The sequence below is a fragment of the Brassica napus genome, chromosome C7 (assembly GCF_020379485.1).
Source record: "Brassica napus cultivar Da-Ae chromosome C7, Da-Ae, whole genome shotgun sequence".
NCBI lineage: Eukaryota > Viridiplantae > Streptophyta > Magnoliopsida > Brassicales > Brassicaceae > Brassica > Brassica napus.
This window is the reverse complement of record NC_063450.1, coordinates 43,783,590-43,805,034: the sequence shown is the minus strand read 5'-3', so window position 1 is coordinate 43,805,034 and position 21,445 is coordinate 43,783,590. Positions and strand designations below refer to the sequence as shown.

At 38.3% G+C, this 21,445-nt stretch overlaps 1 protein-coding gene across 2 annotated transcripts; it reads right to left on the bottom strand.

Annotated features, from left to right (window-relative positions):
* Positions 1-716: 716 nt before the first annotated feature.
* On the bottom strand, positions 717-19,623 carry LOC106447428. 2 transcript variants are annotated; one of them, XM_048761962.1, is made up of 47 exons: positions 19,261-19,623; positions 19,111-19,188; positions 18,916-19,028; positions 18,753-18,846; positions 18,616-18,668; positions 18,383-18,451; positions 18,126-18,187; positions 17,628-17,835; positions 17,063-17,131; positions 16,911-16,990; positions 16,655-16,804; positions 16,386-16,473; positions 15,462-15,563; positions 15,096-15,308; positions 14,887-15,020; positions 14,656-14,797; positions 14,363-14,443; positions 14,156-14,257; positions 13,742-13,797; positions 13,553-13,655; positions 13,290-13,463; positions 13,096-13,212; positions 12,741-12,985; positions 10,885-12,440; positions 9,603-10,786; positions 9,008-9,136; positions 8,767-8,922; positions 8,115-8,681; positions 7,962-8,033; positions 7,209-7,610; positions 6,917-7,100; positions 6,121-6,841; positions 5,922-6,038; positions 5,284-5,557; positions 4,853-4,966; positions 4,653-4,736; positions 4,275-4,325; positions 3,986-4,165; positions 3,587-3,900; positions 3,149-3,490; positions 2,997-3,060; positions 2,484-2,630; positions 2,287-2,391; positions 2,081-2,191; positions 1,894-1,998; positions 1,651-1,720; positions 717-1,560 (listed from the first exon to the last, which is right to left on the bottom strand). In XM_048761962.1, the coding sequence occupies exons 1-47, from the start codon at positions 19,355-19,357 to the stop codon at positions 869-871; spliced, it is 10,371 nt and encodes a 3,456-aa protein (XP_048617919.1). In that variant the 5' UTR covers positions 19,358-19,623; the 3' UTR covers positions 717-868. The 2 variants fall into 2 exon arrangements, with proteins under 2 accessions (XP_048617919.1, XP_048617920.1); XM_048761963.1 differs by having other exon boundaries at positions 18,625-18,668.
* Between the last annotated feature and the right edge of the window lie 1,822 nt (positions 19,624-21,445).

The window sequence follows — 21,445 nt, the reverse complement described above, 5'->3', positions numbered from 1 at the left end:
TTAGTCTCTGCGTCGCACCTTATCTTTCGGTGCTGACGGCAGCTTTGTATCCGGAAGTTTCCGGTTTGTCTGCTCTCTCCGCTTGAGCTTATCCTGATTCGACAGAGCTTCGTTCTCAGATCTGATTGTGAATCAGATTCTTAAGCTTAATCGCATGCAGTTGAAGCATTTTCTCTAAGCAGAGACCGTTTGGCTTAGTCTTTGGTACGACAGTGGTTCTGCTACTGGATTTACTCTCGGCGGTGTCGATTGAGGTTTCCGGTGGTTGAAGGTCCGGTGTTGAAGATTAAGGAGTTGTTATCAAAGTCTTATCACTTCCAATCATTGTCTTCGACGGTTTCCATTGAACGGGTTCCTGTTTCCGGTGTGTCCGGTGGAATACCGATTTGAATTCCGACGATGACATGCAGGTCGGTGAAGAATGGTGGCGCCTTCGCTTGGCACGTGTCCCTTCAGCGCATGACATGCGCTTTTCATTTTACACGATGTCAGCCTCGTCATTTTCTTCCTTTGGACGTCTTTCCTGGTTGGGTCGTTTTGGGCCGTTTGGTTTTGTTTTAGTATGGTCGGGCCTTGATGGCTTCAATCTTGTAAAATCCTCTTTAGGCTTTTGCCATTATAATAAAGATGACAAAAAAAAAAAAAAAAAAAAAAAAAAGCAAAGCAGTTAGCAACACAACGAAATTTTCAAAAATATTGAGACTCACACCCACAACTAAAAAAATGTGCATTTATAGCCAAAACACAGATGCAGCGAGTTAGTCCAAAAGATAGTTGCTTATAGATTCTGAAACTAGTTTTACAAAACCTCTCTCATGTACAGTGTCCAAGTTCTGTATTCTATTCACTCGATTAAGCAGCTTCTGGTTTAACTAATGTTGCTTCGACTTAAAACAAACTGACTATGCCAGCTCCTGCTTTTCCCAGTTTCAATAGTGGATAACAACACACTCAGCAACTCTTCTGCTTCTTCCTCAGATGTAAACTCTAAGTTGGTCTGGAGAAGCGGCTGAGCTGAAGCATCGTTCCATCGTTTCCTGCTCGGACTACTCTTCTTTTGCTGGTTCTGTCTCCAGTTCCATACACCATCTGTGTTGCTTCCTATGATTCGGACAACTCCGCCGCTGCGGTCTGTGTGTATCACGCTCTCCAACCCGATCTCTCTTTCGATATTCCATACCAAATCTATTGGAACTCCTAAAAATCCCGGTTTGCCAAAATCTACCAAGCAGGGGGTGCTTAGAACCAATACCAGTCTCCCTGTGATTACAACGAAAGCTCCTTCTTGCTTGAGTGCTTTGCATTTGACCAGCCTCTCGCCTTTGAACTTCAGGGTATCTTCAAACTTCGCAAGTACTGCTGTCCCGACCGCTTCTTCCCATGAGTAAGGCCTTAGAGGCAGTTCTCTGCTCAGAGGCCTGGGAAGGCGAAGCCTATGCCTCTGGGATCTTGAGTTATGAATCCGGCTTCGGTTTCTGATACTCTGTGCGGTTTTTCCAGTTACCTCAAGGATACTAGCCGCTGGTCTGGCCACAACTCCAGTAATCCCCAAAGCCATTCCTGAACCATTTAGAGTCGCCCACAATTAACATGCATGAAATTACTTAGCTAAACACAAAATGACTTTGGTGATGGTGCTCGCTGAAGTACCTGATATGACGCCTGGAAGACCATATTTCTCAGCTCCTCTTATAGGTGATTGAAGGAGACCAGTGAGTCCCTGTTATGAACATCGTGATGGACTCTCTTTAAGTACAGTTCAAACCAACGATGATTTTCATCTCAGCGATAACAAATCAAAAGAAATTGAAAGAAACAGTTCGGCTGCTTTTTAAAAGCCACTACAAGCATGCTTAATTCTTTATGTTAGATCAAAGGGTAAATGAGATATACCTCAAACACTTCACCTATGACTCCTTTGCTACGTGATCCTTCGCCCAATTGCTGCTTTTCCATCCTTGCAACATCATGTTCACTGAAGGTAAATGCAACAATACCCTGCAACAAATTAAAAATTCTGTGAGTATTGCTTAAAGGTTGCGACTGCAGTATAGATTTTGAGAAAACAAATGCGTCGTACCTTGTGTGCAGCTTTGCTAAATTGAGTGGCAGCATCACTTAAAGCATAAACAGTGCTACTCAAGAGACTCGTTGTTCCATGTGCCATTCCTTGAATAATTCCTGCGGGGCTCTGTTCAAGTAAACTAGTTTAGAATATACGCCAGAAGTAACAAAACAAGACACATTAAAGGAAAACCGTTTAAGTAACATGAAAACGATTATCACCTTTGAGACACTCCTGCTGGGAGCAGACAGGAAATCTTTGATTCCAACCGCAACATTCCTCGCAAACCCCATGGGATTACCAATAACGCCAGCAGAGCCAAACACCTGCGTTAATAAGTGAATACTATGACTGCTACAGGCTACAGCAAATCAATAAAAAGAAACAGCAAACGAAACTGGTGTTTCCCAGTTCTTACCTTGTACATCTCATGAAGAATTTGACGGGTATAGTGCCCAACAAGGATCTCCTGAAATGATTCCCAACTAGTCATGTGATGAGCAATTATCAATTGCTTGAGATGTATTCGAGCACCCTCGACATCGGCAAGAGCCATAAGACCTCTCTGGAATCGGATCATAATGATTCAGTTAGGCATTAAACACAACATAATTTAATCAAGAATTATAGCAGGGCATTCTAAAATGCAATAATGATTCAACATTCTATTATATTTAACCAGATCCAAGGAGAGAAGAAACTACAAAAGGTTTGTTTTCAAGTCCCTAACCTCTTAACTAGAGAATTAATTCAAAGACCAATAGTATGTTCTTCATTCCCTCTATTTATAGCCTATCAGGTCCCAGCGTGAAAGAAAAGTCTATCAAACTTTAAAACCTAAAGTAACAAATAATTTATTCATTGAATGTAAGCAGTATCATATTTATGCAATATATCTAATGAATGCTTCAAGAATAGTGAAGGTACATACATGGATAAGGGACTCCCCTGAAGTAAGAATGCCATTCCTAAGCATCCAGGGAGCACTGCAGAAGCTGTCAATACAGAGAGGACCCATGTGAATCTACATGTAGATAGGATACAAAAAGTATATATCTCTTGACAGAACATTTTCTAGCTCACCTTAATGTAAACTTAATAGGAGCTAAGTCGAATGTTTCAACATAAAGTTTCCTGTGTCTTCGAGCCAACAAGTGAATATGCTGCCAAGGAGCTCCTATCGGAACCACTATAGGTAGAGATACAGTGCTTCTCTGGCTTTTGTTAAATACAGGAATGTTTCTTGCATGTGGTGGAGCATCATCCAAACTTAGTTCTTTGGAACCAGTGTCATAAATCAGAGGATGTACTGTTGGATCTGAGAGAGGCAAGAGCCTGGCCTGAGAATTAGGAAGCACTGCTTTTACGAACTCCAACAAGGATAGTAGTGTTTGTAGCTCGAGCTCAAGTCCAAATTCACCAATCCTGCATTTGTTTAGAGAAACGGAGATCTGTAAACCAAAATGTATATAATACAATGATGTCTGTGGTTACGAAAGAAAATTATACCATTAATCATACCTTATATTTATGTACTCGAAAGAAACTAATGAAACATCTTTCTTCCGCCACTTTGCTAAGCCAATGTAGAGTACGGCATCACGGGTATTACTCCTAAGTTGCTCAACAGATTCAAAAAATCTTGCTTTATCCTTAATACCCTTATCGATAGGAATGCCTCTGTGGTCATCATTGAATGACAATATGACAGGATACGAAGAATTGTGAAGTGGGTTGTCCATCTGCAATGAAGATATCTGAAAGGAAAGCTTCTGCTGATCTACACTTTGACTCAGATCAAACACAACATTTGACGCACAAGCGTAAACCAGCTCCTGTGAGGAAGAATTATGGAGTGTTATAAGAGTTTTATGATGTAATATACAAGTGCTTAGCTTTATATTTTCCGGGGATGTTTACCTGTGGATGAGAATTAACCAAAGAAATACCAATGCTTGGCAGGACAAGCAAGAACTTCTCAGTGTAACGGATGATATTATCCGTTTGAAGCTTTTGCTTTCCCTTCTCATGGAATTTAGAGTTAAACGTTTCCTTTATATCTTTCATGGTGTGATGGCCCGAATCTACAATTCTGAAAACCTAAAAAAGACGAAATGAACAAGTTGCATTAGCAACATAGAGAAAAGAAATTTGCGTCCTCAGAAAGTTGGTTAAATAGAAGACATTGGCATCAGAAAAAAAAAAGTACCTTTGTAGCTCCTTCAGCACAGATAGATAGCAGCAATGTCCTTTCAGGTTTCTGAAGCAGGTCAAATGAAACAGTTAACTAGATATGAAAAGAAGGACGAAGTTTATGGTTTTATTTTCAAGCTATTAACTTGTCATTCTAACTTCAGAGCCATTTGTGTTAAAAAAAAAAAAAAAAAAAAAAAACTTCAGAGCCATCACTCATTTATTTGTCTAAAATCCGACTCTAGACAAATTTCATGCGAATTTTTTCACAATTTTCACTAAAGAGGAATTGGCTAGATTTTTTTTCTGCTTATAACTGGTGCTCAAAAAAGCATGCTGACGATCCTTTTCTATACCAGAAATGGAAAATGACGAAGTTGTTTGTGATATATACCTCAGGGGTGGAGCGCAAGTGCACTGTAATAGGTTGTCTAGTTATCTCAAATGCATAAGAGCCTATAACACGATCTCCAGGCACCTATATTCGTCAATAAGAGGAAACACGTGAGAGAAAAAAAAAGACAACGAAAAAAGAGAAACGTCAACAGGTCACGAATGGCTGAATTGTTAGAAGCGGGGATGTGATCACCATACCTCAATGGTCAAACGATGAGGATAACAGGGTTCATCCCAAGCATATGGGCAAGACGTGTAAGGATGAACTATGGTATCAAAAGTTTCACATTTTTGTTGATAAACCCTCAGCCTCTACCATCACAGAAAAATAAATAAAAATTCAGTTCCTTGTACGAGTAACCAAGGGTTTCAAATTCATTCAGAAGCGAGTTTTCTAGTGCCTCTTTGAAGCTGCAGCGTATATTACTTTCCTATTTCGTAATATTTCTATTTTTACCAACAATTTCACTTGGGTCCCAAAATTACATGCTCCAGTAAAGACATAACTAGCATAACTCACACAGTAGATACCATAAGAAAATCAAGTACAACTAACTGTGAACTATAGAGAGTAATAACTAAAGCTCTTTAGCTGGATTTGTATAACCATCAATTATAACATTACTGACCTCATTCGAGAAATTGTCAATCCTGTAAGGCATATAGCCCATGTCATCATCTGATAATAGAATAAAGTTTGTCCCGACATTTCCTTGGACACTCCCTAGAAGCTTTTCATCTCCGCTTGACATATTGGCATTCTGAACTTCCACCCGCACCATGTTGAAAGCTTTATTAACATAGTTCCAAATCTTCAGTTGAGTATCACCTAAATGATCTGGCAAGAAGCCGCCTGACCATTGCCATCCAGGCTCATTTAGACGGATTGAAACTAGTAGTTCCCTGTTCATATAAGAAAGTAAGTGGCGTACAGGTAGAAATCTTTTGACTGTAACTTCAAACTACATAGGATAAAAAGCAACAACATCGGTGGTTTTCAAATGAGTTCCATTTCCAGCCAAGTTAACAGGAAAGTAGGCACAAAAATAAAACAGAGAACTATGAACAATATAACCAAAAAAGTAAATTAACCAGAATTCAAGCATAAACAGCTACATCAATAAGAAGCGCAATATGAGAACTGGTTGAACTACTTTTATATAAGATGACAACGGAAAATTGAATGCACAGATATCAAGAAAAAGAAAACCACTCCTTAATACCAGAAATATGTTGTTTATAAGACTTAAATAAGTAAAGAACGAACCTTGTAGTATCTGCCCACTGAAGCTGTGAATGCTGTCCAACAGCCAATTGGGAAACTAAATTGGTCCCCTTCTGCTTGTAGCACAAGTTCCGGCTGCATGAGTTACAGATGATATATCTGCAACATGGGAATTTTTTCATGGATACGTACGGAAAATAATACAGGAGAATATAGAAAATTTGGTGGAACTATCTTTTACCTTGGTTGGAAAGTAATTGCTTGCGTTCTCCCTGCTAATGCACCACCAAGAATAGAACACGTAACAGATAACAAAGATGATTCACCAGGCTGTGGTTGTGGGACAACTATATTTGTTGAACCACCAGGTGGAACAAGAGGAAATGGAGCAGACCACAGAGAGTGTGGGCTATCTGAATTATCTGACCCTGGCAGGTCCTTTTTGACTCGGATACTGCTGTCACTAGCTCTGGAAATAGGGCAAGGTGAATAAATGCATGCCTTTACTTTCCCAGGCTCATTACCTTGGAAGCACACCTCCCTTAGACTTTTTGAAGAAAGACTTCTCTTGCGAACAGTTGCCGAGTCTTTTGGATATGCTAAAGGGACTTGCCGAGTCGAGGGAGTCGCATGTCTATCCAGAAATCTCTCAATACTGGATGTAGTGTTGCTGCACTCCGATGAAGAAGGACTAGAAGGGGAATCCGCATTTGGAAATTTATCTAGCAAATCTTTATCAGAGGTCAAAATGCCAAGACCAACTTTTTGACTCTGAACAAAGTGCTGCTCAACAAGGTTGTAGCAGGATGGAATTACGCTGTAAGCTTTGGCTTCATTGGTGCAGTCCGAAACAATCAGAGGAGTCCCAGTGCAGTTATACAATAGAAATGGGACAAAGATGAATACTTCCCGTGCCCCACATGTTACATCCATTGTTTTCTCACAAGATACATAAACGGAACCTATAAGATAAAAAAATTATCAAAAATGGCTCAAAATGAATAGCCAACTCTAAAATATAAAATGATAAACCTTACCACCATCGGGGTATGAATCAAAGCAAAGAGTTTCAGTCTGAGAGAACTTCCCTCCACTGAACTTAGCCAACGTGCTAAAAGTTTCTGAGCGTGGAAACTTTAACGATGATGATCTAGAGCCATTTAATTTGAACTCAAGGACCAGGTCATGTGAAGGATCAATATGATAGAACGGAGTCTCCCCCTAAAAAAGATACATTTTCATTTCACATAAAAATACCACAATAACAATACAAAGACACGATTCAACTCCATCTTTCAGAAGGAAATTGTATGGAAATATCTCTCAAACCTCAGAAAGGGATGCAGTCTGGGTGATGCCACCACTTTCTATAGAAAGTGATATTGGTTCTGGAAGACAGCTGCTCACAACAAATGGAGTACTTAAAGTCACTTGATGAATGAATTGCTCCCTTGATTGGTCAATATCGTGCAACTGCCGGTCAAATGATGCTGGCAGGGTAGAGCTCTCAACGGATATGCAACACCGAAATGGTTCATGGCTAGGGTGACATGGATAACAGGCAAATGATCGGCGAAATCCTATCCTGCTATCTTGAGAAAGAACTTTGGAGATGCTATGAGCTTCACTCCACAAAAAAGAATCTCCGAGGGGACGCCACCGTAGACGACCAGATTTAGCCAAGTGTAGAGGCAGTGGAAATTCTTGACCAGGAAAGATTGGATCGAGAATCTGAAATAGAATGACACAAGGTTTCAGAGGAATAGAACTGAAAAACAGAAACAGAGATAGCTCTTTAACAAGGAACCTAGATCCTTGTTGACTTGTCCAACAGCATTGCCGTTCAAGCAAATCCCAAATCAATTCTCCTATGCCCTCTTATTCCCTTAGCTTATTTACTCAACAACCCTTAATGCAAGAAAGGAAATGAGATAAATCTAAACACTACGACTCTAGCCAACTGAATTTATGATAATGCAAGCAGGGACATATAAATATTATGAACCTTTCTGCTGGACATGATCCCATCCAAACAAAAGTCTGGCACGTATAGAACAAAATAGCATATTATAATTCAATTACCTTAGGGGAAACGCCAAATGGAATATCAAAGCGAAGTTCCAAAGGCATGGAGGTGGAGTTCAAAATTATTACCTGAAAAAGGGAAAGATCATAAACAGAATCAACATTTATTAGAAAAATTAAGCATATCAATTGTAATGAAGTCATACGTACTGTTGAGTATACTCGTATCAACTTGCTCTGCTGATGCAATGAAACCTCAAACACAACAGGAACAACAAAGCTGTTTCCAGAACCAGATTTACTTGCTTTCCCAACATTATTACTAGACTTGGATGTTTTGGAAAAATCAACCTCAAAATAGGAAAGGCCAATTCGATCCATTGAATGAGGAGGAGAAGCAAAAGATGTTCCATCAAGTTGGACCTTCATATAATGGTGTGTGGCATCACCAGATTCGCAGCTAAAACAACCAAAATGACTTCGACGTCTATCAGGGATAAGTAGTGTGTCACTATTATCGAGATATATGGGAACAGAGGAACCGGGTTGCACAATATTCTGAGCCACCGGAGCTGACATATTGAGCACATGTGAATTACGTCCTTGGAAAACTTCGAACCCCAAAGGAAGAGAAGTTAAATTTTGAAGTACATAGGGAGAATATCGTTCTGTATTGGTACTCTCGGTGCAGTGAACTGACAACCTCTTATCGTCAGGAACATCATCTGCTTCCATCAATTCCAAAGTGTTCAACATCTCAATTATCCTGAAAATGCACTTCACCGAAAAAGGAAAAAAATGAACATATCCGGAGAATTACTACACAAAAAGTTTACGGGCAACAAACTGTAACTCGTCTTACCTCAAAAAGAGATTCTGTTAAGTTCACATTGAGCTGATTTGATGATGCAACAATTACTTCCGTAAGTCCAGCGTTGTTCAGCAAAGCATTTGCCTCGAATTTTCTGGATAATTTAATATCAAAATTCCAGGGCTCAATAAAAGGCTCCCACAATACCTTCAGCATAAATTCAAGGGTGCTTATCAGCATACTACCAAAACAAAGATACAAACGACAGGAGGATTCTGTTTCTGCCTCATACCTTGTGCATATTATTATAATTCACTTCAAGGTCACATGAAATCAAACTCTCCACATTATTTTCGGTAAGATTAGCTTGCAGGAGAAAGTTTCTCACAATAACTTCAAGAAGCAGACCGCTACATCCCCACTGCATGAAAGTCAAGACACAAGAGAAGTGTTAGCAGAAGTAGCTGAAGTATTGCATAAACAGTGCAATAGCTATAGCTGGTGAGCTCACAGACAATCATGGAGAAAAACATGCTTTAGAAAGCGGAACCCAGATCAATTTGCAACACTCATCAAACTAAGTTTCTCATCAGCGAAAAAGTACCATCAGGTTCATAAGCAGACATTATCTGATCACGAAGAACAAGCACATACAGTAAAAGGCATGAACAAATAATATGCAAATGCAGCACTTGATGAACTGAGATCAGTTATGCAGTGTGTACATAAAACATTAAATCAGCATGCAGAAATCAAGCAAGCAAAACGAACATGTGAGGACGAACAAGGACATGGATTATGGCACAAAGAAGTGACAACACACATACACATAGGCCAAGTTAAATAACATTGACAGAAAAGTATCAGAATATAAACCACAAGCGTACCCTTCCATCTGATATAAGAAGAGACGCTTCTCTTATCTGGAATTTCATACTTATGATTCCTTGAAAACTTGGTGAAGATGGCGTCTCAGGTGCATCAAATGTAACTCCGTTCCAGAAAGATAATACTTGATGAGATGCATGCATCTCTACATTGTCCGACAGTACCCCAACATCTATGCTCATGATTTTCTTCTTATCCATCTGAATACTAGTTTCTACAAGTAGTTGTGACGCTTCAAATAGAGAGCAAGACCTGGCAGTATCAACCCCGGATATTGCAAGAATGCCATTGAGCTTTTCAATCTTATAGCTCAGTTTAACATCTCTCCCAAGAATAGAGAGTTCACCGCTCCTACTAAGTGCAGTAACAGAGACATATTTACAGTATCTCCCTTTTAAGGTTTTGATTTGCTCTTCCTCAGATCTCTCGTGAATATCAGCTGCCATGAACCCTGGAAATTCTGTGTCGCTTATGCAGAGAGGAAAATAAATCGTGACGCCAATAATCTCTGATCTTGCAACAAATGCCATACCCTCATAAGGGTTCTCTGATACCCCAGATTGCACGCTCAAAACCCCATCAGTATTGTCACAAGTATTCCTTACCCCTTCAATCGAATCATGCATATCCAAGTTACTGTCTTCCAGTTTCTGGGAATAAGATTTAAGAAGTTCAATAACTTCAATCCAATCAGAAGAGTGTAACCAGATGTCCAGGGATGGAAGAGAAAAACAGAGTTTATATTCATTTTCAGCCTCTGCCATAAATTTGACTTTAAGCGCTGAAGGACCCCCATTTGCATCGGTGCATCTAGCTAACATGACTGAGCTTAGCAATGAATAAATCCCAATTTCGTAACACTGAACATCCAAGCTCATAGGAAAATTATTTTCAAGGTCCCCAGAGCAAACAAATTTCAAATCAGCCTGGAGCACCGGTTGGCACAGCAGTGTTCCAAGATCTTTCCGATGAAGTTTTATCGTCAAAAGATTGACAAAAAATCTGAATTTTATTAAGTTCGCGAGAGATTCAAGGGGTGCAACTGCCGGCTCCTGCTTTAGACGCATCTTCGTATCAAGAAACTGAGGAACATCAGACACGAAAAGATTTGATTCCTCGCCAACTAAAGAAAGCTGATCAACCACATCAAGAAATGCCTTAAACCCATCCAAGGAATCTGAATCTGCAAAAATAAAAAAAATATATTATTTATGCATCTCTTGAAAATACGTAATCACTCTAGGAAGAGCAAAAGTTAGCATGATGGGCAACACCACCTACCATCTGCAACGATTTCACAAACTTCAACCCTTGACATAACACATGCCATATCTGATAATGAATCGTGATCACAAGGTAATCTAATCCATGCGTCAGCAATAACTCTGGCAGCCAGAGTGATACTTCTGCACACAGAATCCTTCTTGAATGTTGATATGCCATTCTCCGAAAGCAGCAATGATAGCGACAAGTCCCGCCCAAATATGTTTATACAGTCGGTTCGCCCTGCTACTTGATTACGTGGAATAACACATTCCTGCGGTATGTGTTGCACCACATTGCTCAAAGCACACTCTAGAATAAAGCTCATATATAACTCTTGTAAATCAACTTTCAGTTGCCTGCAGTCGTCATTTTCTACAGGAAGAATCACAGTGGAGTCCAGTATCTCAATTTTATAAGTAATGGCAAGCTCAGAATGAGCCTTAGTGCACTCAGTAGCTTGTGGCAATGACTGGAGGCCTGACTTTGAAGTCCAATCAGGAAGCGTGAAGTATCCAATTATAATGGCCAGATAATCCGGTGGCAAAATGCAGCATGTGTGTTGAATACCAATGCTCACTTCAAGCTCAGAACCAGAAGACTCCAAATTCCTCTTCCTTACACGTAGGTTCAAGACCGGCGAGACATCTGTTAATGAAGCTCTCCAAAGAAATCCGCCAAAACAGTTGGTGAACAATGAAGACTCCAGCATCAAGTCTTCGGCAGAGGCAACCAAATCAAAACAATCGTCTGAAATGGTAAGCACGTATCTGGATACTGGCAGTATAATAGTTCCAAAAACACTCGAAGAATCATGGAAATGCACATTGGTGTTGGAGACATGCACATCAACTATAAAGAGACTGGTCTGGCTAAGACCTCTGGAGAACGAAAGCTCATTCAGAGGACAATCACAGTTCTGTTGCAAAGTACAGCTCGCACATTCGCAGTTCAGACCTATGTCTGTCCCATCCTTTTTATTCCTTAGCATAAATGACTTCCTCCAGTCAGAAGAAGAATAACAAAGAGAACTATCTAGGCTACCAAGAGCACCAGAATTGTAAATGGTCATAAATGGATATTTGTCAAGAGGAATGGAGGCACAAGATCTACTTTCAATGAAGTTTGAGAATCCAAACCGTTCAAAACCAAGCGGAGGAATTTCTGTTGGAGTATTTGTGTCTGCAGGAAGGCTAGATGGATTCGTATCTGCAGAAGAGATCTTATACGAAGTTATCTTGTCCAAAAAACTTGTCAGCAGACCAAATATGTATGGGTAGCAATGGAGTTCAGCGCCTGTCCAATTGATTGTATACTTGTGAGAAACAGAATTTTTACTTCGGGAGACCTCACAATTTAAGCTGAGAACAGCTTCAGGAGTTGTGCTGTTTTCGCTAATGTTGGTTTGACCGCTACTTTGAGCATCCATCTCCTGTCCGCCGGGAAAGAACGACTCGAGTACATCCCCAGATGAACATAAAATATGACTCTCAGCTGCATCTTTAGAGGAACAAGCTATCAGTTCCAATGCTTTTATACGGACCGACCACTCTTCAAATTTAGAAAGTGAATACCTGAAAATTACGATTGTACAAGAGAATTTGTCAGGAACCCAAGCTTCTACAATATTTAACAGCTGAGAACCGAGAGAACAAGAATTGGATGGGCATGGAATTGAAAATGGCATGACTAGATGAGTCATAGACAGTTATCATAAGACCAAATTTGTGTATAATAAGAAGCAAGATATTCAACTGCTTCGCAAAACAAGCAGACAATCGATATACAACAACACAAAAACACTGCATTCATGCTTTCTTAATAGCTGGAGATTGATATGCCAATGATACTGTAAAAAAGCATTAAATACCTACCAGAGATCAAGGTGTTGTATAGAAAGAATAAGCATTGTGCTATTTACTCCTTCATTTTCAAGATTGACGTGCAACCTGAAAAGTGCCAAGTTGGTATTGATGGTGAAGCGAAAGATGGAAACGGGGTAAGGCGGAACATCTTGAGCTCCGTGATCCTGAATATCAAGATATTCAATCACAGACATGACTCCTTCAAATACTGACGGAGAGAAATGTACATTGATCGTAGACAGAGTAGCATCAACCTGAAATGAATGAAACGGCAAAATAATCAATTCCGAAATGTGGTCTCCACTCTTGACGCCTCTACAAAAGTACACAGCCACCTTAGAAACTGAAATTAAATTTTAATTACCTCCAGTTGGTTCAATACTGACTCTTCCGGAATTAAACAAGATGCTAACTTTATACGTAACGATGTTTTCTCCACAAGGGGAAGTTCTTGTAAAGAATGTATCTTCGTCAGTCTCATCTGCACAAGATGCAGTTGTAAGAACATCTATGATTACTTATACAACTCCAATACAAAAATATATATACATATCATACCTCAAGGTCACAGATGTTGATCTCAAAATGGTCATAGAGATCTTTGACTTGAGAAACATCCAAGGCGGCAATGGAACTTTGTAAACCATCGCCCATACCTGACTGCATTCTTGGACTTGGGTTAAGAAAATCTGTGCTACTGGATGTGATAGAAAGAGATTCCAGTACCAAAACCTGTACAAAGGAATGCGCAGACGATAGAATAAATACTGGGAATGGTAAAGATAATAAAAACCAAGGAACCAAATATATATGCGAAATACCAGATTATAACTTTCTGATTCAACCAATCGTCCAGGGAAACATATGGTAAGATCTTTTATGTCCAGGTCCCATTTCACTTTATTTCGGCTTGATAAGAGGTATCTGTGAAACATACGACGGCACAAATAAGCACCATAATCAATGAGGATATGAATCTACACCAACGTTTCCATAGAGGAAAAACTTACTCAGTTTTAGCCGCCAATCGCGTTTCATTTTCAAGGCCATTGAGTGATGATAGAACCTGAGCGACATAGGAGAATGTTATATGTTTTCCATGCGAGGCATCTTTCACCAAATAACTCGTGATACCATTCATAATGTCACAACAGAAAACCATTTACAATATAAAATAGCCACAAACCATATCACTAAATTGCTTGGTCAAGTCATAAATTTTATCTATGGTATTCACATGTCCAGCACAATTAGCAGAATCAACTTTCAGACTTTTGATTACTACGTATTCAAATCACGGAGACAAACTGACATTATATTTTACACTTTACCATACTTCCTTAACTGTTGTTTGTCGAAAAATTCATATGTTTTCAGGACAAACATTACGAACATGTAGGAGATTTAGTGAAATAAGAGCTCACTCTTTCATGCTGAAGTTTGAAGGCTCTTGAACCAGCGAAAAATTTGCTGACAGATAGAAAGAAATCTACATCGTAAGCGGCTTCAAGTGGTTGAAGGGTGACCTACAGAAACAAAAGGGAGAAAAGCTATAATAAAGTATATCCTACGGAAGAAAGACCTATACTATAGAACGCAATGAGTTTCCCACAAAGGTACAGTTAGTTCACCTTTACTGACAATGCAGCATCATGATCTTGAGAAATATCTAGCCGCACTCCATATGACGGTTTCATTTCCAGTTCATCACTCTGAGACATTCAACATTCTAATTCAATATTTTTACTGAAAACAACGTTAAAAGCGCTAAAATAGATTTTAATAACGGAGACGAAAGAACATATGTTACAACTAGATGGTTCATATCACCTTATTAAGTAAGCATTAGTCTAATATGTTCATGATTTCCGATATTAGTAATAGTTGAGTACTAATATTAGTAACAGCATATTGAGACACAAACCCCTTTCATGGTTAGAATTTCTTTCCCATTTTGAGGATAGACCAGCCTTCCAGAGATAACAGAAACATTGATGGTTGTAGATTCTTTCCAAGACTTGCATTCAACAATCACCCCCAAAATGTCCAACTCGGTTATAGCTTGACTGTGTAATTTAAATAAGAGAGAACAAATGAAAAGAAGAACAGTTAAATCAGAGATCATGACAAGAAAAATTGAGAAGTTGTAACTTACCCATTTATATGCTGCAAAGTAGCAGAAACTTTTTGCACGTCGAGTCTAACGAAGCACGTACAGATCTTACCAGTTGCACTTATAATTCTAGGAGATGAAGAAAGAGGGTCAAACTTTGTTGCCTCGTGTATATCCTGCAGTAAATGAAGAGTTACTATGATGTCCCGCAGAGTATTGAAGCTCCATTGGTATATAATGGTACGGAATACCTTGACAATTTCATCAGAAACAACACCAGAAAACTGACTAGAATCCTCTGTGCCTCCGGCACCGAGCATTCCTCGTGACAACCAATTCAACCACCCACGCGACTGATTCGATGTAGGATCATCACTCTGTTCCTTTTCAGAGAGACTCTGTTCCTTTTCAGCGCCAGTGGCACTACCTGCTCCCACGTTCACAGCCAATTCTGAACAAGCTTCCTGCATAATAAGATTCAAAGCCCAAAGGCAAAAGGAAGATAAGGAAATGCCAGTGCTAGGACATCAACTCATCTGTTATAAGGGGATAGATATCTGAACAACCTTTGGCATCTCTTTTAAAAAAAAATGAAACAACAACCTAATTTACCGTACCTGTATCTCACCTTCTGCTGCAGACCGATAACTTAAGATATCATCAATGTCAGACTTCTTCTCCATTTCTTCCAGACCCAAAAGAATTTCCTCATCGATTGACTGCAACCAGACGCATAAAGGACACCCATATTAGAAGACAAGCACTTTGGCAAGAAAAACAGGCATCACATCAACTCATCTTCAAGTTAAAAAGGCTACACATTGTGTATAGCGCAAAGCACCGTAGCAACATGTGATGCAGACTAAGGCACCAAAAAGTTTAGGAAAGAGAACTATGTAGAAATTTCTGAACAACTACATTTCCCTTGATGACAAGCTCTTATAGAAAAAAATTTAGATGTTAGAAGAAAACAAATTCTTTCTATAATATCCTTCTTTTTAAAAATGTATGATGCAGCCAAAGGCTTAGATCTAGTCTCTGCAATTTTTACATCTGATTCCAATACACCAGAAAGTATAAACGTTCCCCAACACTGCTTAAGCTACCTATGAAATGAAACGATATAAACCATTTGTAAGGATGCACGTGCTTACGATAAAAGATTTTCGGACAAATTTTAGTCTTTATCAAATATGCTTCTAAATCATCTTCTCCTTACCAAACAGAGCAAAATGATGAACCACCTCATAATATGTTCCCCAATGAACTTATATCATGTGCAATGTGCTTCTAAACCTACCACTACCCATCCATATACATGTTGAAGTACATTAAAGAACAAAACAAATCGAGGTGACAAACTACCTATGCTTCCTATTTTTGTTAAAGCATTTAAAAGATAATGAGGCTTTCTACGCTCTATGTTGAATTCAACAGGCTAGGTTAGGCAGTCTCATGCAGTTAAACAAGTAGAAGGACAAGAAGCAACATAATGAAAAAGCTAGATACATCTAATCAGATGAGGAAAAGAAAATACTTGCCTGTCCTTTGCGAAGAATACTCGCCTGTTCTTTGCGAAGGAAATCCAGCTTTATCTTGTAATAGTTTATATACCTCCTTCGCATTGTCCTGTATTTTTTCACGAAACAAAAGTCTGAAAATTAAGCAGATTGCTTGAATACATCGCAGTATTATTTTTCTACTTTTGCCATGAAACTATAACTGATATGTGATGCTTAGCATCATCTAACTTAAGATATAAAAAGATGTCTAGAAAGTATACATGAAGAGATGTCAAGATAGTACTTACATTCGCTGTCCAAGAAATCTCCATGAAGTTTTCCAAAGTTTCTTCCGTACTTCAGATATAATTGATTTTTGGGCATAATGCCACCAGAGTCTCTGCCACCCTGGTGGTTTCCTTGATAAGGAACTGGAGCAGGGGAGATACCGCCCATACCTAAACCATTAAATTATTCTTTAACCAATAGTTCTCCTAAGCATCACACAGTGCCAGATAATAGAGCTAAGTCTCCGAATAATAACGGAGGGGAATGAAAGGTTACCTCTCACGCAATTGGCTGGTTTGTAAGTAATCTAACAGTATAAGAATCTGCTGCAACTGAAATTCATTTAGAGTCATGACCTGCAAAGCATAAGCTGAAGTTAGAATGAGTCTCTTAGCTCTAACCTAGTACAGCAATTTCTGGGAACTAACCACATCAGTCAACTCAGCGCTGATAGAATACTGAGGTAGATCATCATAAAGCTCTCCAGATCGATTGACCTATGCAAAGAAATGCATCAGGCAAAAGACAAAATGCATATTTACACACAGAACACAAATGCACAAGTAACAGCTGATGCTAGACATCAATGCCTGTTCTGTATACATATTCTATCTTTAATCAAATTGCTCCACTAGATGTAATATCTATATGAAGCTGACAGTGAACAATTATAAAACTGGCAGAAACGCAATGCACATGATTACTGGTAACACTTGAATAAATAAATAAGTTCAGCCTGGAACTATCTATACGCTTAGTTTATCACAAAGGGAATTAGCTTCCAAGACACAACTAGAATGTCATAATTCCATAGGCCATTACGAAGATCAAGAAACAGACTCCCTACAGAAGATATATTGTGTTCATCTCATTTTCAACATAATCCTAAAGCTAGAGCAAGCATGCAACGCCCTAGAGCAGCAACAAAGCTTTGATGATAACGACAGATGTTAAACACATAGAAAACTAATGACACTATTTTAGCTCCGTTACCGATAGTGTTACACAAACATGGACTGGCTTCAATAAATAACCAAATTCATCGCTTAGCACTCTCGCTTCGCACCAGTTGTCAAAATCTCCTTTTTTATCAACACTTAGAAAGTCCATGTCTCCTTCATACTTGTCGCAATAAATTCCCAAAGCTTCAACCTCCACACGTTTATTCACTTGCCCCCCTCTCATCCTACCAACTGATTTTCTGATATTCAACATAAACGCCATGTCAAGATATATCAGGGTGCGCATATATCAACTACATATCTTGGCTATGCCACAAAATTATTAGTTTATGGAAGAAATAGGTATTAAAGTAAAAAATATAGTAAGTAAAGATTCGAGATGGGAATATTGGGATATGGACTTTGCTGTCTCAAAAATTTAATTTAAAACACATCTCCTTACCATAGAGTAAAGCAAAGGTACAAGGAATCGATCATGAGAGTGTAATACATTTTATTAAGTGCCATAGAAGGTTTATCAAGAAATTACCCAACGGGGTTTTGCTTTGAAACTGTCAAACTTGAAAACCGCAATCCTAATACAACTTGTTCCTGCAGACAGCAAGTAAATTAGCATCATCCAGATGATAAACTTGACGCTATCAAAATTTGTATCCCACAAGATAAATAATTGTGCTCTCACTGATGAACCAAGACTACATCACATTACCGATGTATATGGAGAATACTGAAATTACAAGCCTATATTCTAGTAAACCAATAAAGCTGAAGAAGCAGGAGACTTACCGATACAGATTGTGCATCAGAGTACACGATGTGAAAGTTTTTTATGGACAGCTGAATACTATCAAGAACCTAAGCCAACAAAAGAAGGAAAGTTAACACAGTAGAAAGACGCAAAGACACGAGCCGATAACCTCATCCACAAGCAGGAAGATCAACACTTGCTCAAAAATTAAAACACATCATCCGACCGAACATAATGTGAAAATTTCAAGATGCCTAAATTAAGGGTTCACCTGACTCACCTTGGCTGCAATATATGACGTAACATAATTCCCTGCTGGACTGTCTGGAGAAGATAAAAAATTGAAGTGGTTGGCCAAGTGTAACATAGGAGCAAACTATTTAGTAGAAGAGGAAGTATATTGCTCACCGAAGACACGCTTGGACAATTTCGCCAGTTCTGCAGCAGCAAGCTTAGCTTTCTTGCCAGCAAACTCTCTCTTCTCAACCACATCTGAACTCCACTGCAATAACCATGAACAAGGTTAAGTGTTGTATACAAAAAAAAAAAAGAATAAAAAAAAAAAAGTCACCTCTTGATCACTGCGTTGTGTTGCGCTTATAAAGACATCTTCAAGCTTAATGATGATGGGCTCCCACCCAATCTTCTTCCACGGAACCTTAATACTCAGTTTCCCAACACGTCCTGTAAGAACAAATAAAGAATAAAAATTAAAAGCATCATCAGCCTTTCTGAAAAAGAAAATAAACCCATTAATGTCACAAACCTTGCTTAAGAGCAATAGGCAGCTGCAAATAGTCAAACGCTTCAAGAATCAGCTCCACGTTCTCCAACAAGACTTCCTCTGCAGATTAGAAAGCACGAATTGTTTTGGTATCTCATCCAAATCCAATACAGAGATGCTGAGAGTAAATACCATTCCAAACAGTGATCTTGAGCTGCTCTCTCTGAATGTCTTTGATGTAGCGACCTAAGTACCCTAACAACAGCTTTTGCACAAGCCCTTCGAACATCTTTCCAAAAAAAACCTTTTATTTCATTATTCAAAATCGAGATATCGAATCTTCTAATTAATACTCAGACGGTGGTCGAGGAGAGATCGTAGGGTTTTTCCTCCGCGTCGAGCGAGACGGGAAAGGCGGTGTCTTTTTCTTCTCTAGCAAGCCGAATTTTTGCAGTCGGTTGTGTCCTCTCGATGCCGAATCGAACCAGACCAAACCCAACCGATGTTGGTTGCACTAAACCGCAGCTGCGACGTCTAAACACACAGCGATCACCAAGGAAGCGCGTTGGTGAGGATTTTGAGCATTTATATGGGCTGGTTAAAGTAGACAGGGAGAAAGAGTATTGTTGGGATTTGGGCCTTTACTGGGCTTAATCGGGCTTATATTTTTTACATTGTGTTCCTGATGCTTACTAATTTACTATTGTTGGCTGTCAAAGATGCATTGTATTTGTTAAACTAATTATAGATACGGTTTATTTATTTTCAGCTAATCCGCCAAAAGAATAATATTGGAATTACCTGTTGTTTTTATTTATATCGTAAAACTATAAAAATAAATATACTCAAAATATTCAAAAATATATCTTAAGAGTTCCAAAATACCCAAAGTTAGATTTTGAACCTGGATTAGCAAAAATTCGGATAATTATTTTAGATATATAGGGCTTTACATTAATCTGATGTATTACCCAATTTTTTTTGTTATGTTTTACATATATATATATTTTTAAAGCATCTCAAAACAACTTGTAAAGAAATTGTAGTTTTCAACAGTATCACTCATGTAGTATCAGAAAAAAAAAAAAGAACAGTATCACTCATGTATTGTACACGTAAGTTAGTTTAATGCAAGACTTTGACATGCTATTTTCCAAATAATAATGATATTTTCATACAATTTAGTTATATAATAAAGTTGACATTTAAATATAAAACCGATCACAAGCAAATATATGTGATGAAAGTTTCTTAAGAAGTTTGACATTTCCATTTTTCTTTCTTTTTCAATTTATTGATGAGATATTCTATGAGTATTTTCTAATTTACATGATCTTAGCTATGAAGCCAGTTTTCTTACGTTCTTAACAATGTCACTCACACAATACATAGTTTGGTAAATCATTTATACAAAACTTGACATGCTATATTATCTAAAGCTAGCTAGCATGTCCTAGCAAACAAAAAAAAAAGGTAGCTAGTATGTACCACCTTTTAAATGCACGCAATCAATTTTACCGAACTATTTAGCCATGATCAGTCTCATAACTAAACCTATGACTCATAATGCTAAACTTGCAGAAAACTCATTTTGCAATAGAATTTGGTCATCTATAATATTGAAATGAGTACAACAACGACAAATCATATATATACGTAGAAGCTAGCAATCAAATATTATAAAGATTGTAGACACCAAGTCACATGGGATGATTATTGATTATTAAATAGTAGAAAATTGGAATAGTCGGATAAGCTTTTTGACTAAATAGTTGGATAATCTATAAGTATAAATACGTAACTGGATAGATTTTTCACATACTGGTTATAAAACGCTAAGAATGATTTAGTATGATGTTTCATTTTATGCCATATCTTTCTTAAAAAATCACGTAAGCGTGAAAATGGTATATCATTAACATTCATAACACGCCATAGAGAATTAGACGAATTTGAAGTTGCGTAAGTACTCAACAATTTATGTGCACACACGATTTAGGTGACTACAAATAAAAAATGCGTGCCTATTGCATGTCGCCTTCCCAAAATTAATGTTCTCCATAATAAGACGCGTAGCTTCATCATACATATTTTCTGTTTCGTTAACTAACTTGGCTTATTAAACAGGGAAACAAAATTAGCTTACTAATTTATGAACCCCTCCCTAGCTAAGAGTTTATATATTCCATAAAGCAACTTGATGGTATTACACCTTGTACATGGTCTTGTCACTTTTCTATAGGTTCCAGTTCTTGTAATAGAACGTCTATTTATATTAATTAATTTTTTACCCTTTTAATAATTAGAAAGATGTGTATATAATTTGAGAATGTTAATAAATTTATAATCACGTGAACCAACATCTAATTACGAGGAA

Excerpts from the sequence above, each read along its gene's own strand:
- LOC106447428 (XM_048761962.1), bottom strand. The coding sequence starts at position 19,357 with ATGTTCGAAGGGCTTGTGCAAAAGCTGTTGTTAGGGTACTTAGGTCGC. Across the intron at positions 15,564-16,385 it reads GTATTCTTCGCAAAGGACAG|TCAATCGATGAGGAAATTCT; the intron begins GCAAGTATTTTC and ends GTCTGGTTGCAG. Across the intron at positions 4,166-4,274 it reads GTGCTGAAGGAGCTACAAAG|GTTTTCAGAATTGTAGATTC; the intron begins GTACTTTTTTTT and ends CGTCTTTTTTAG.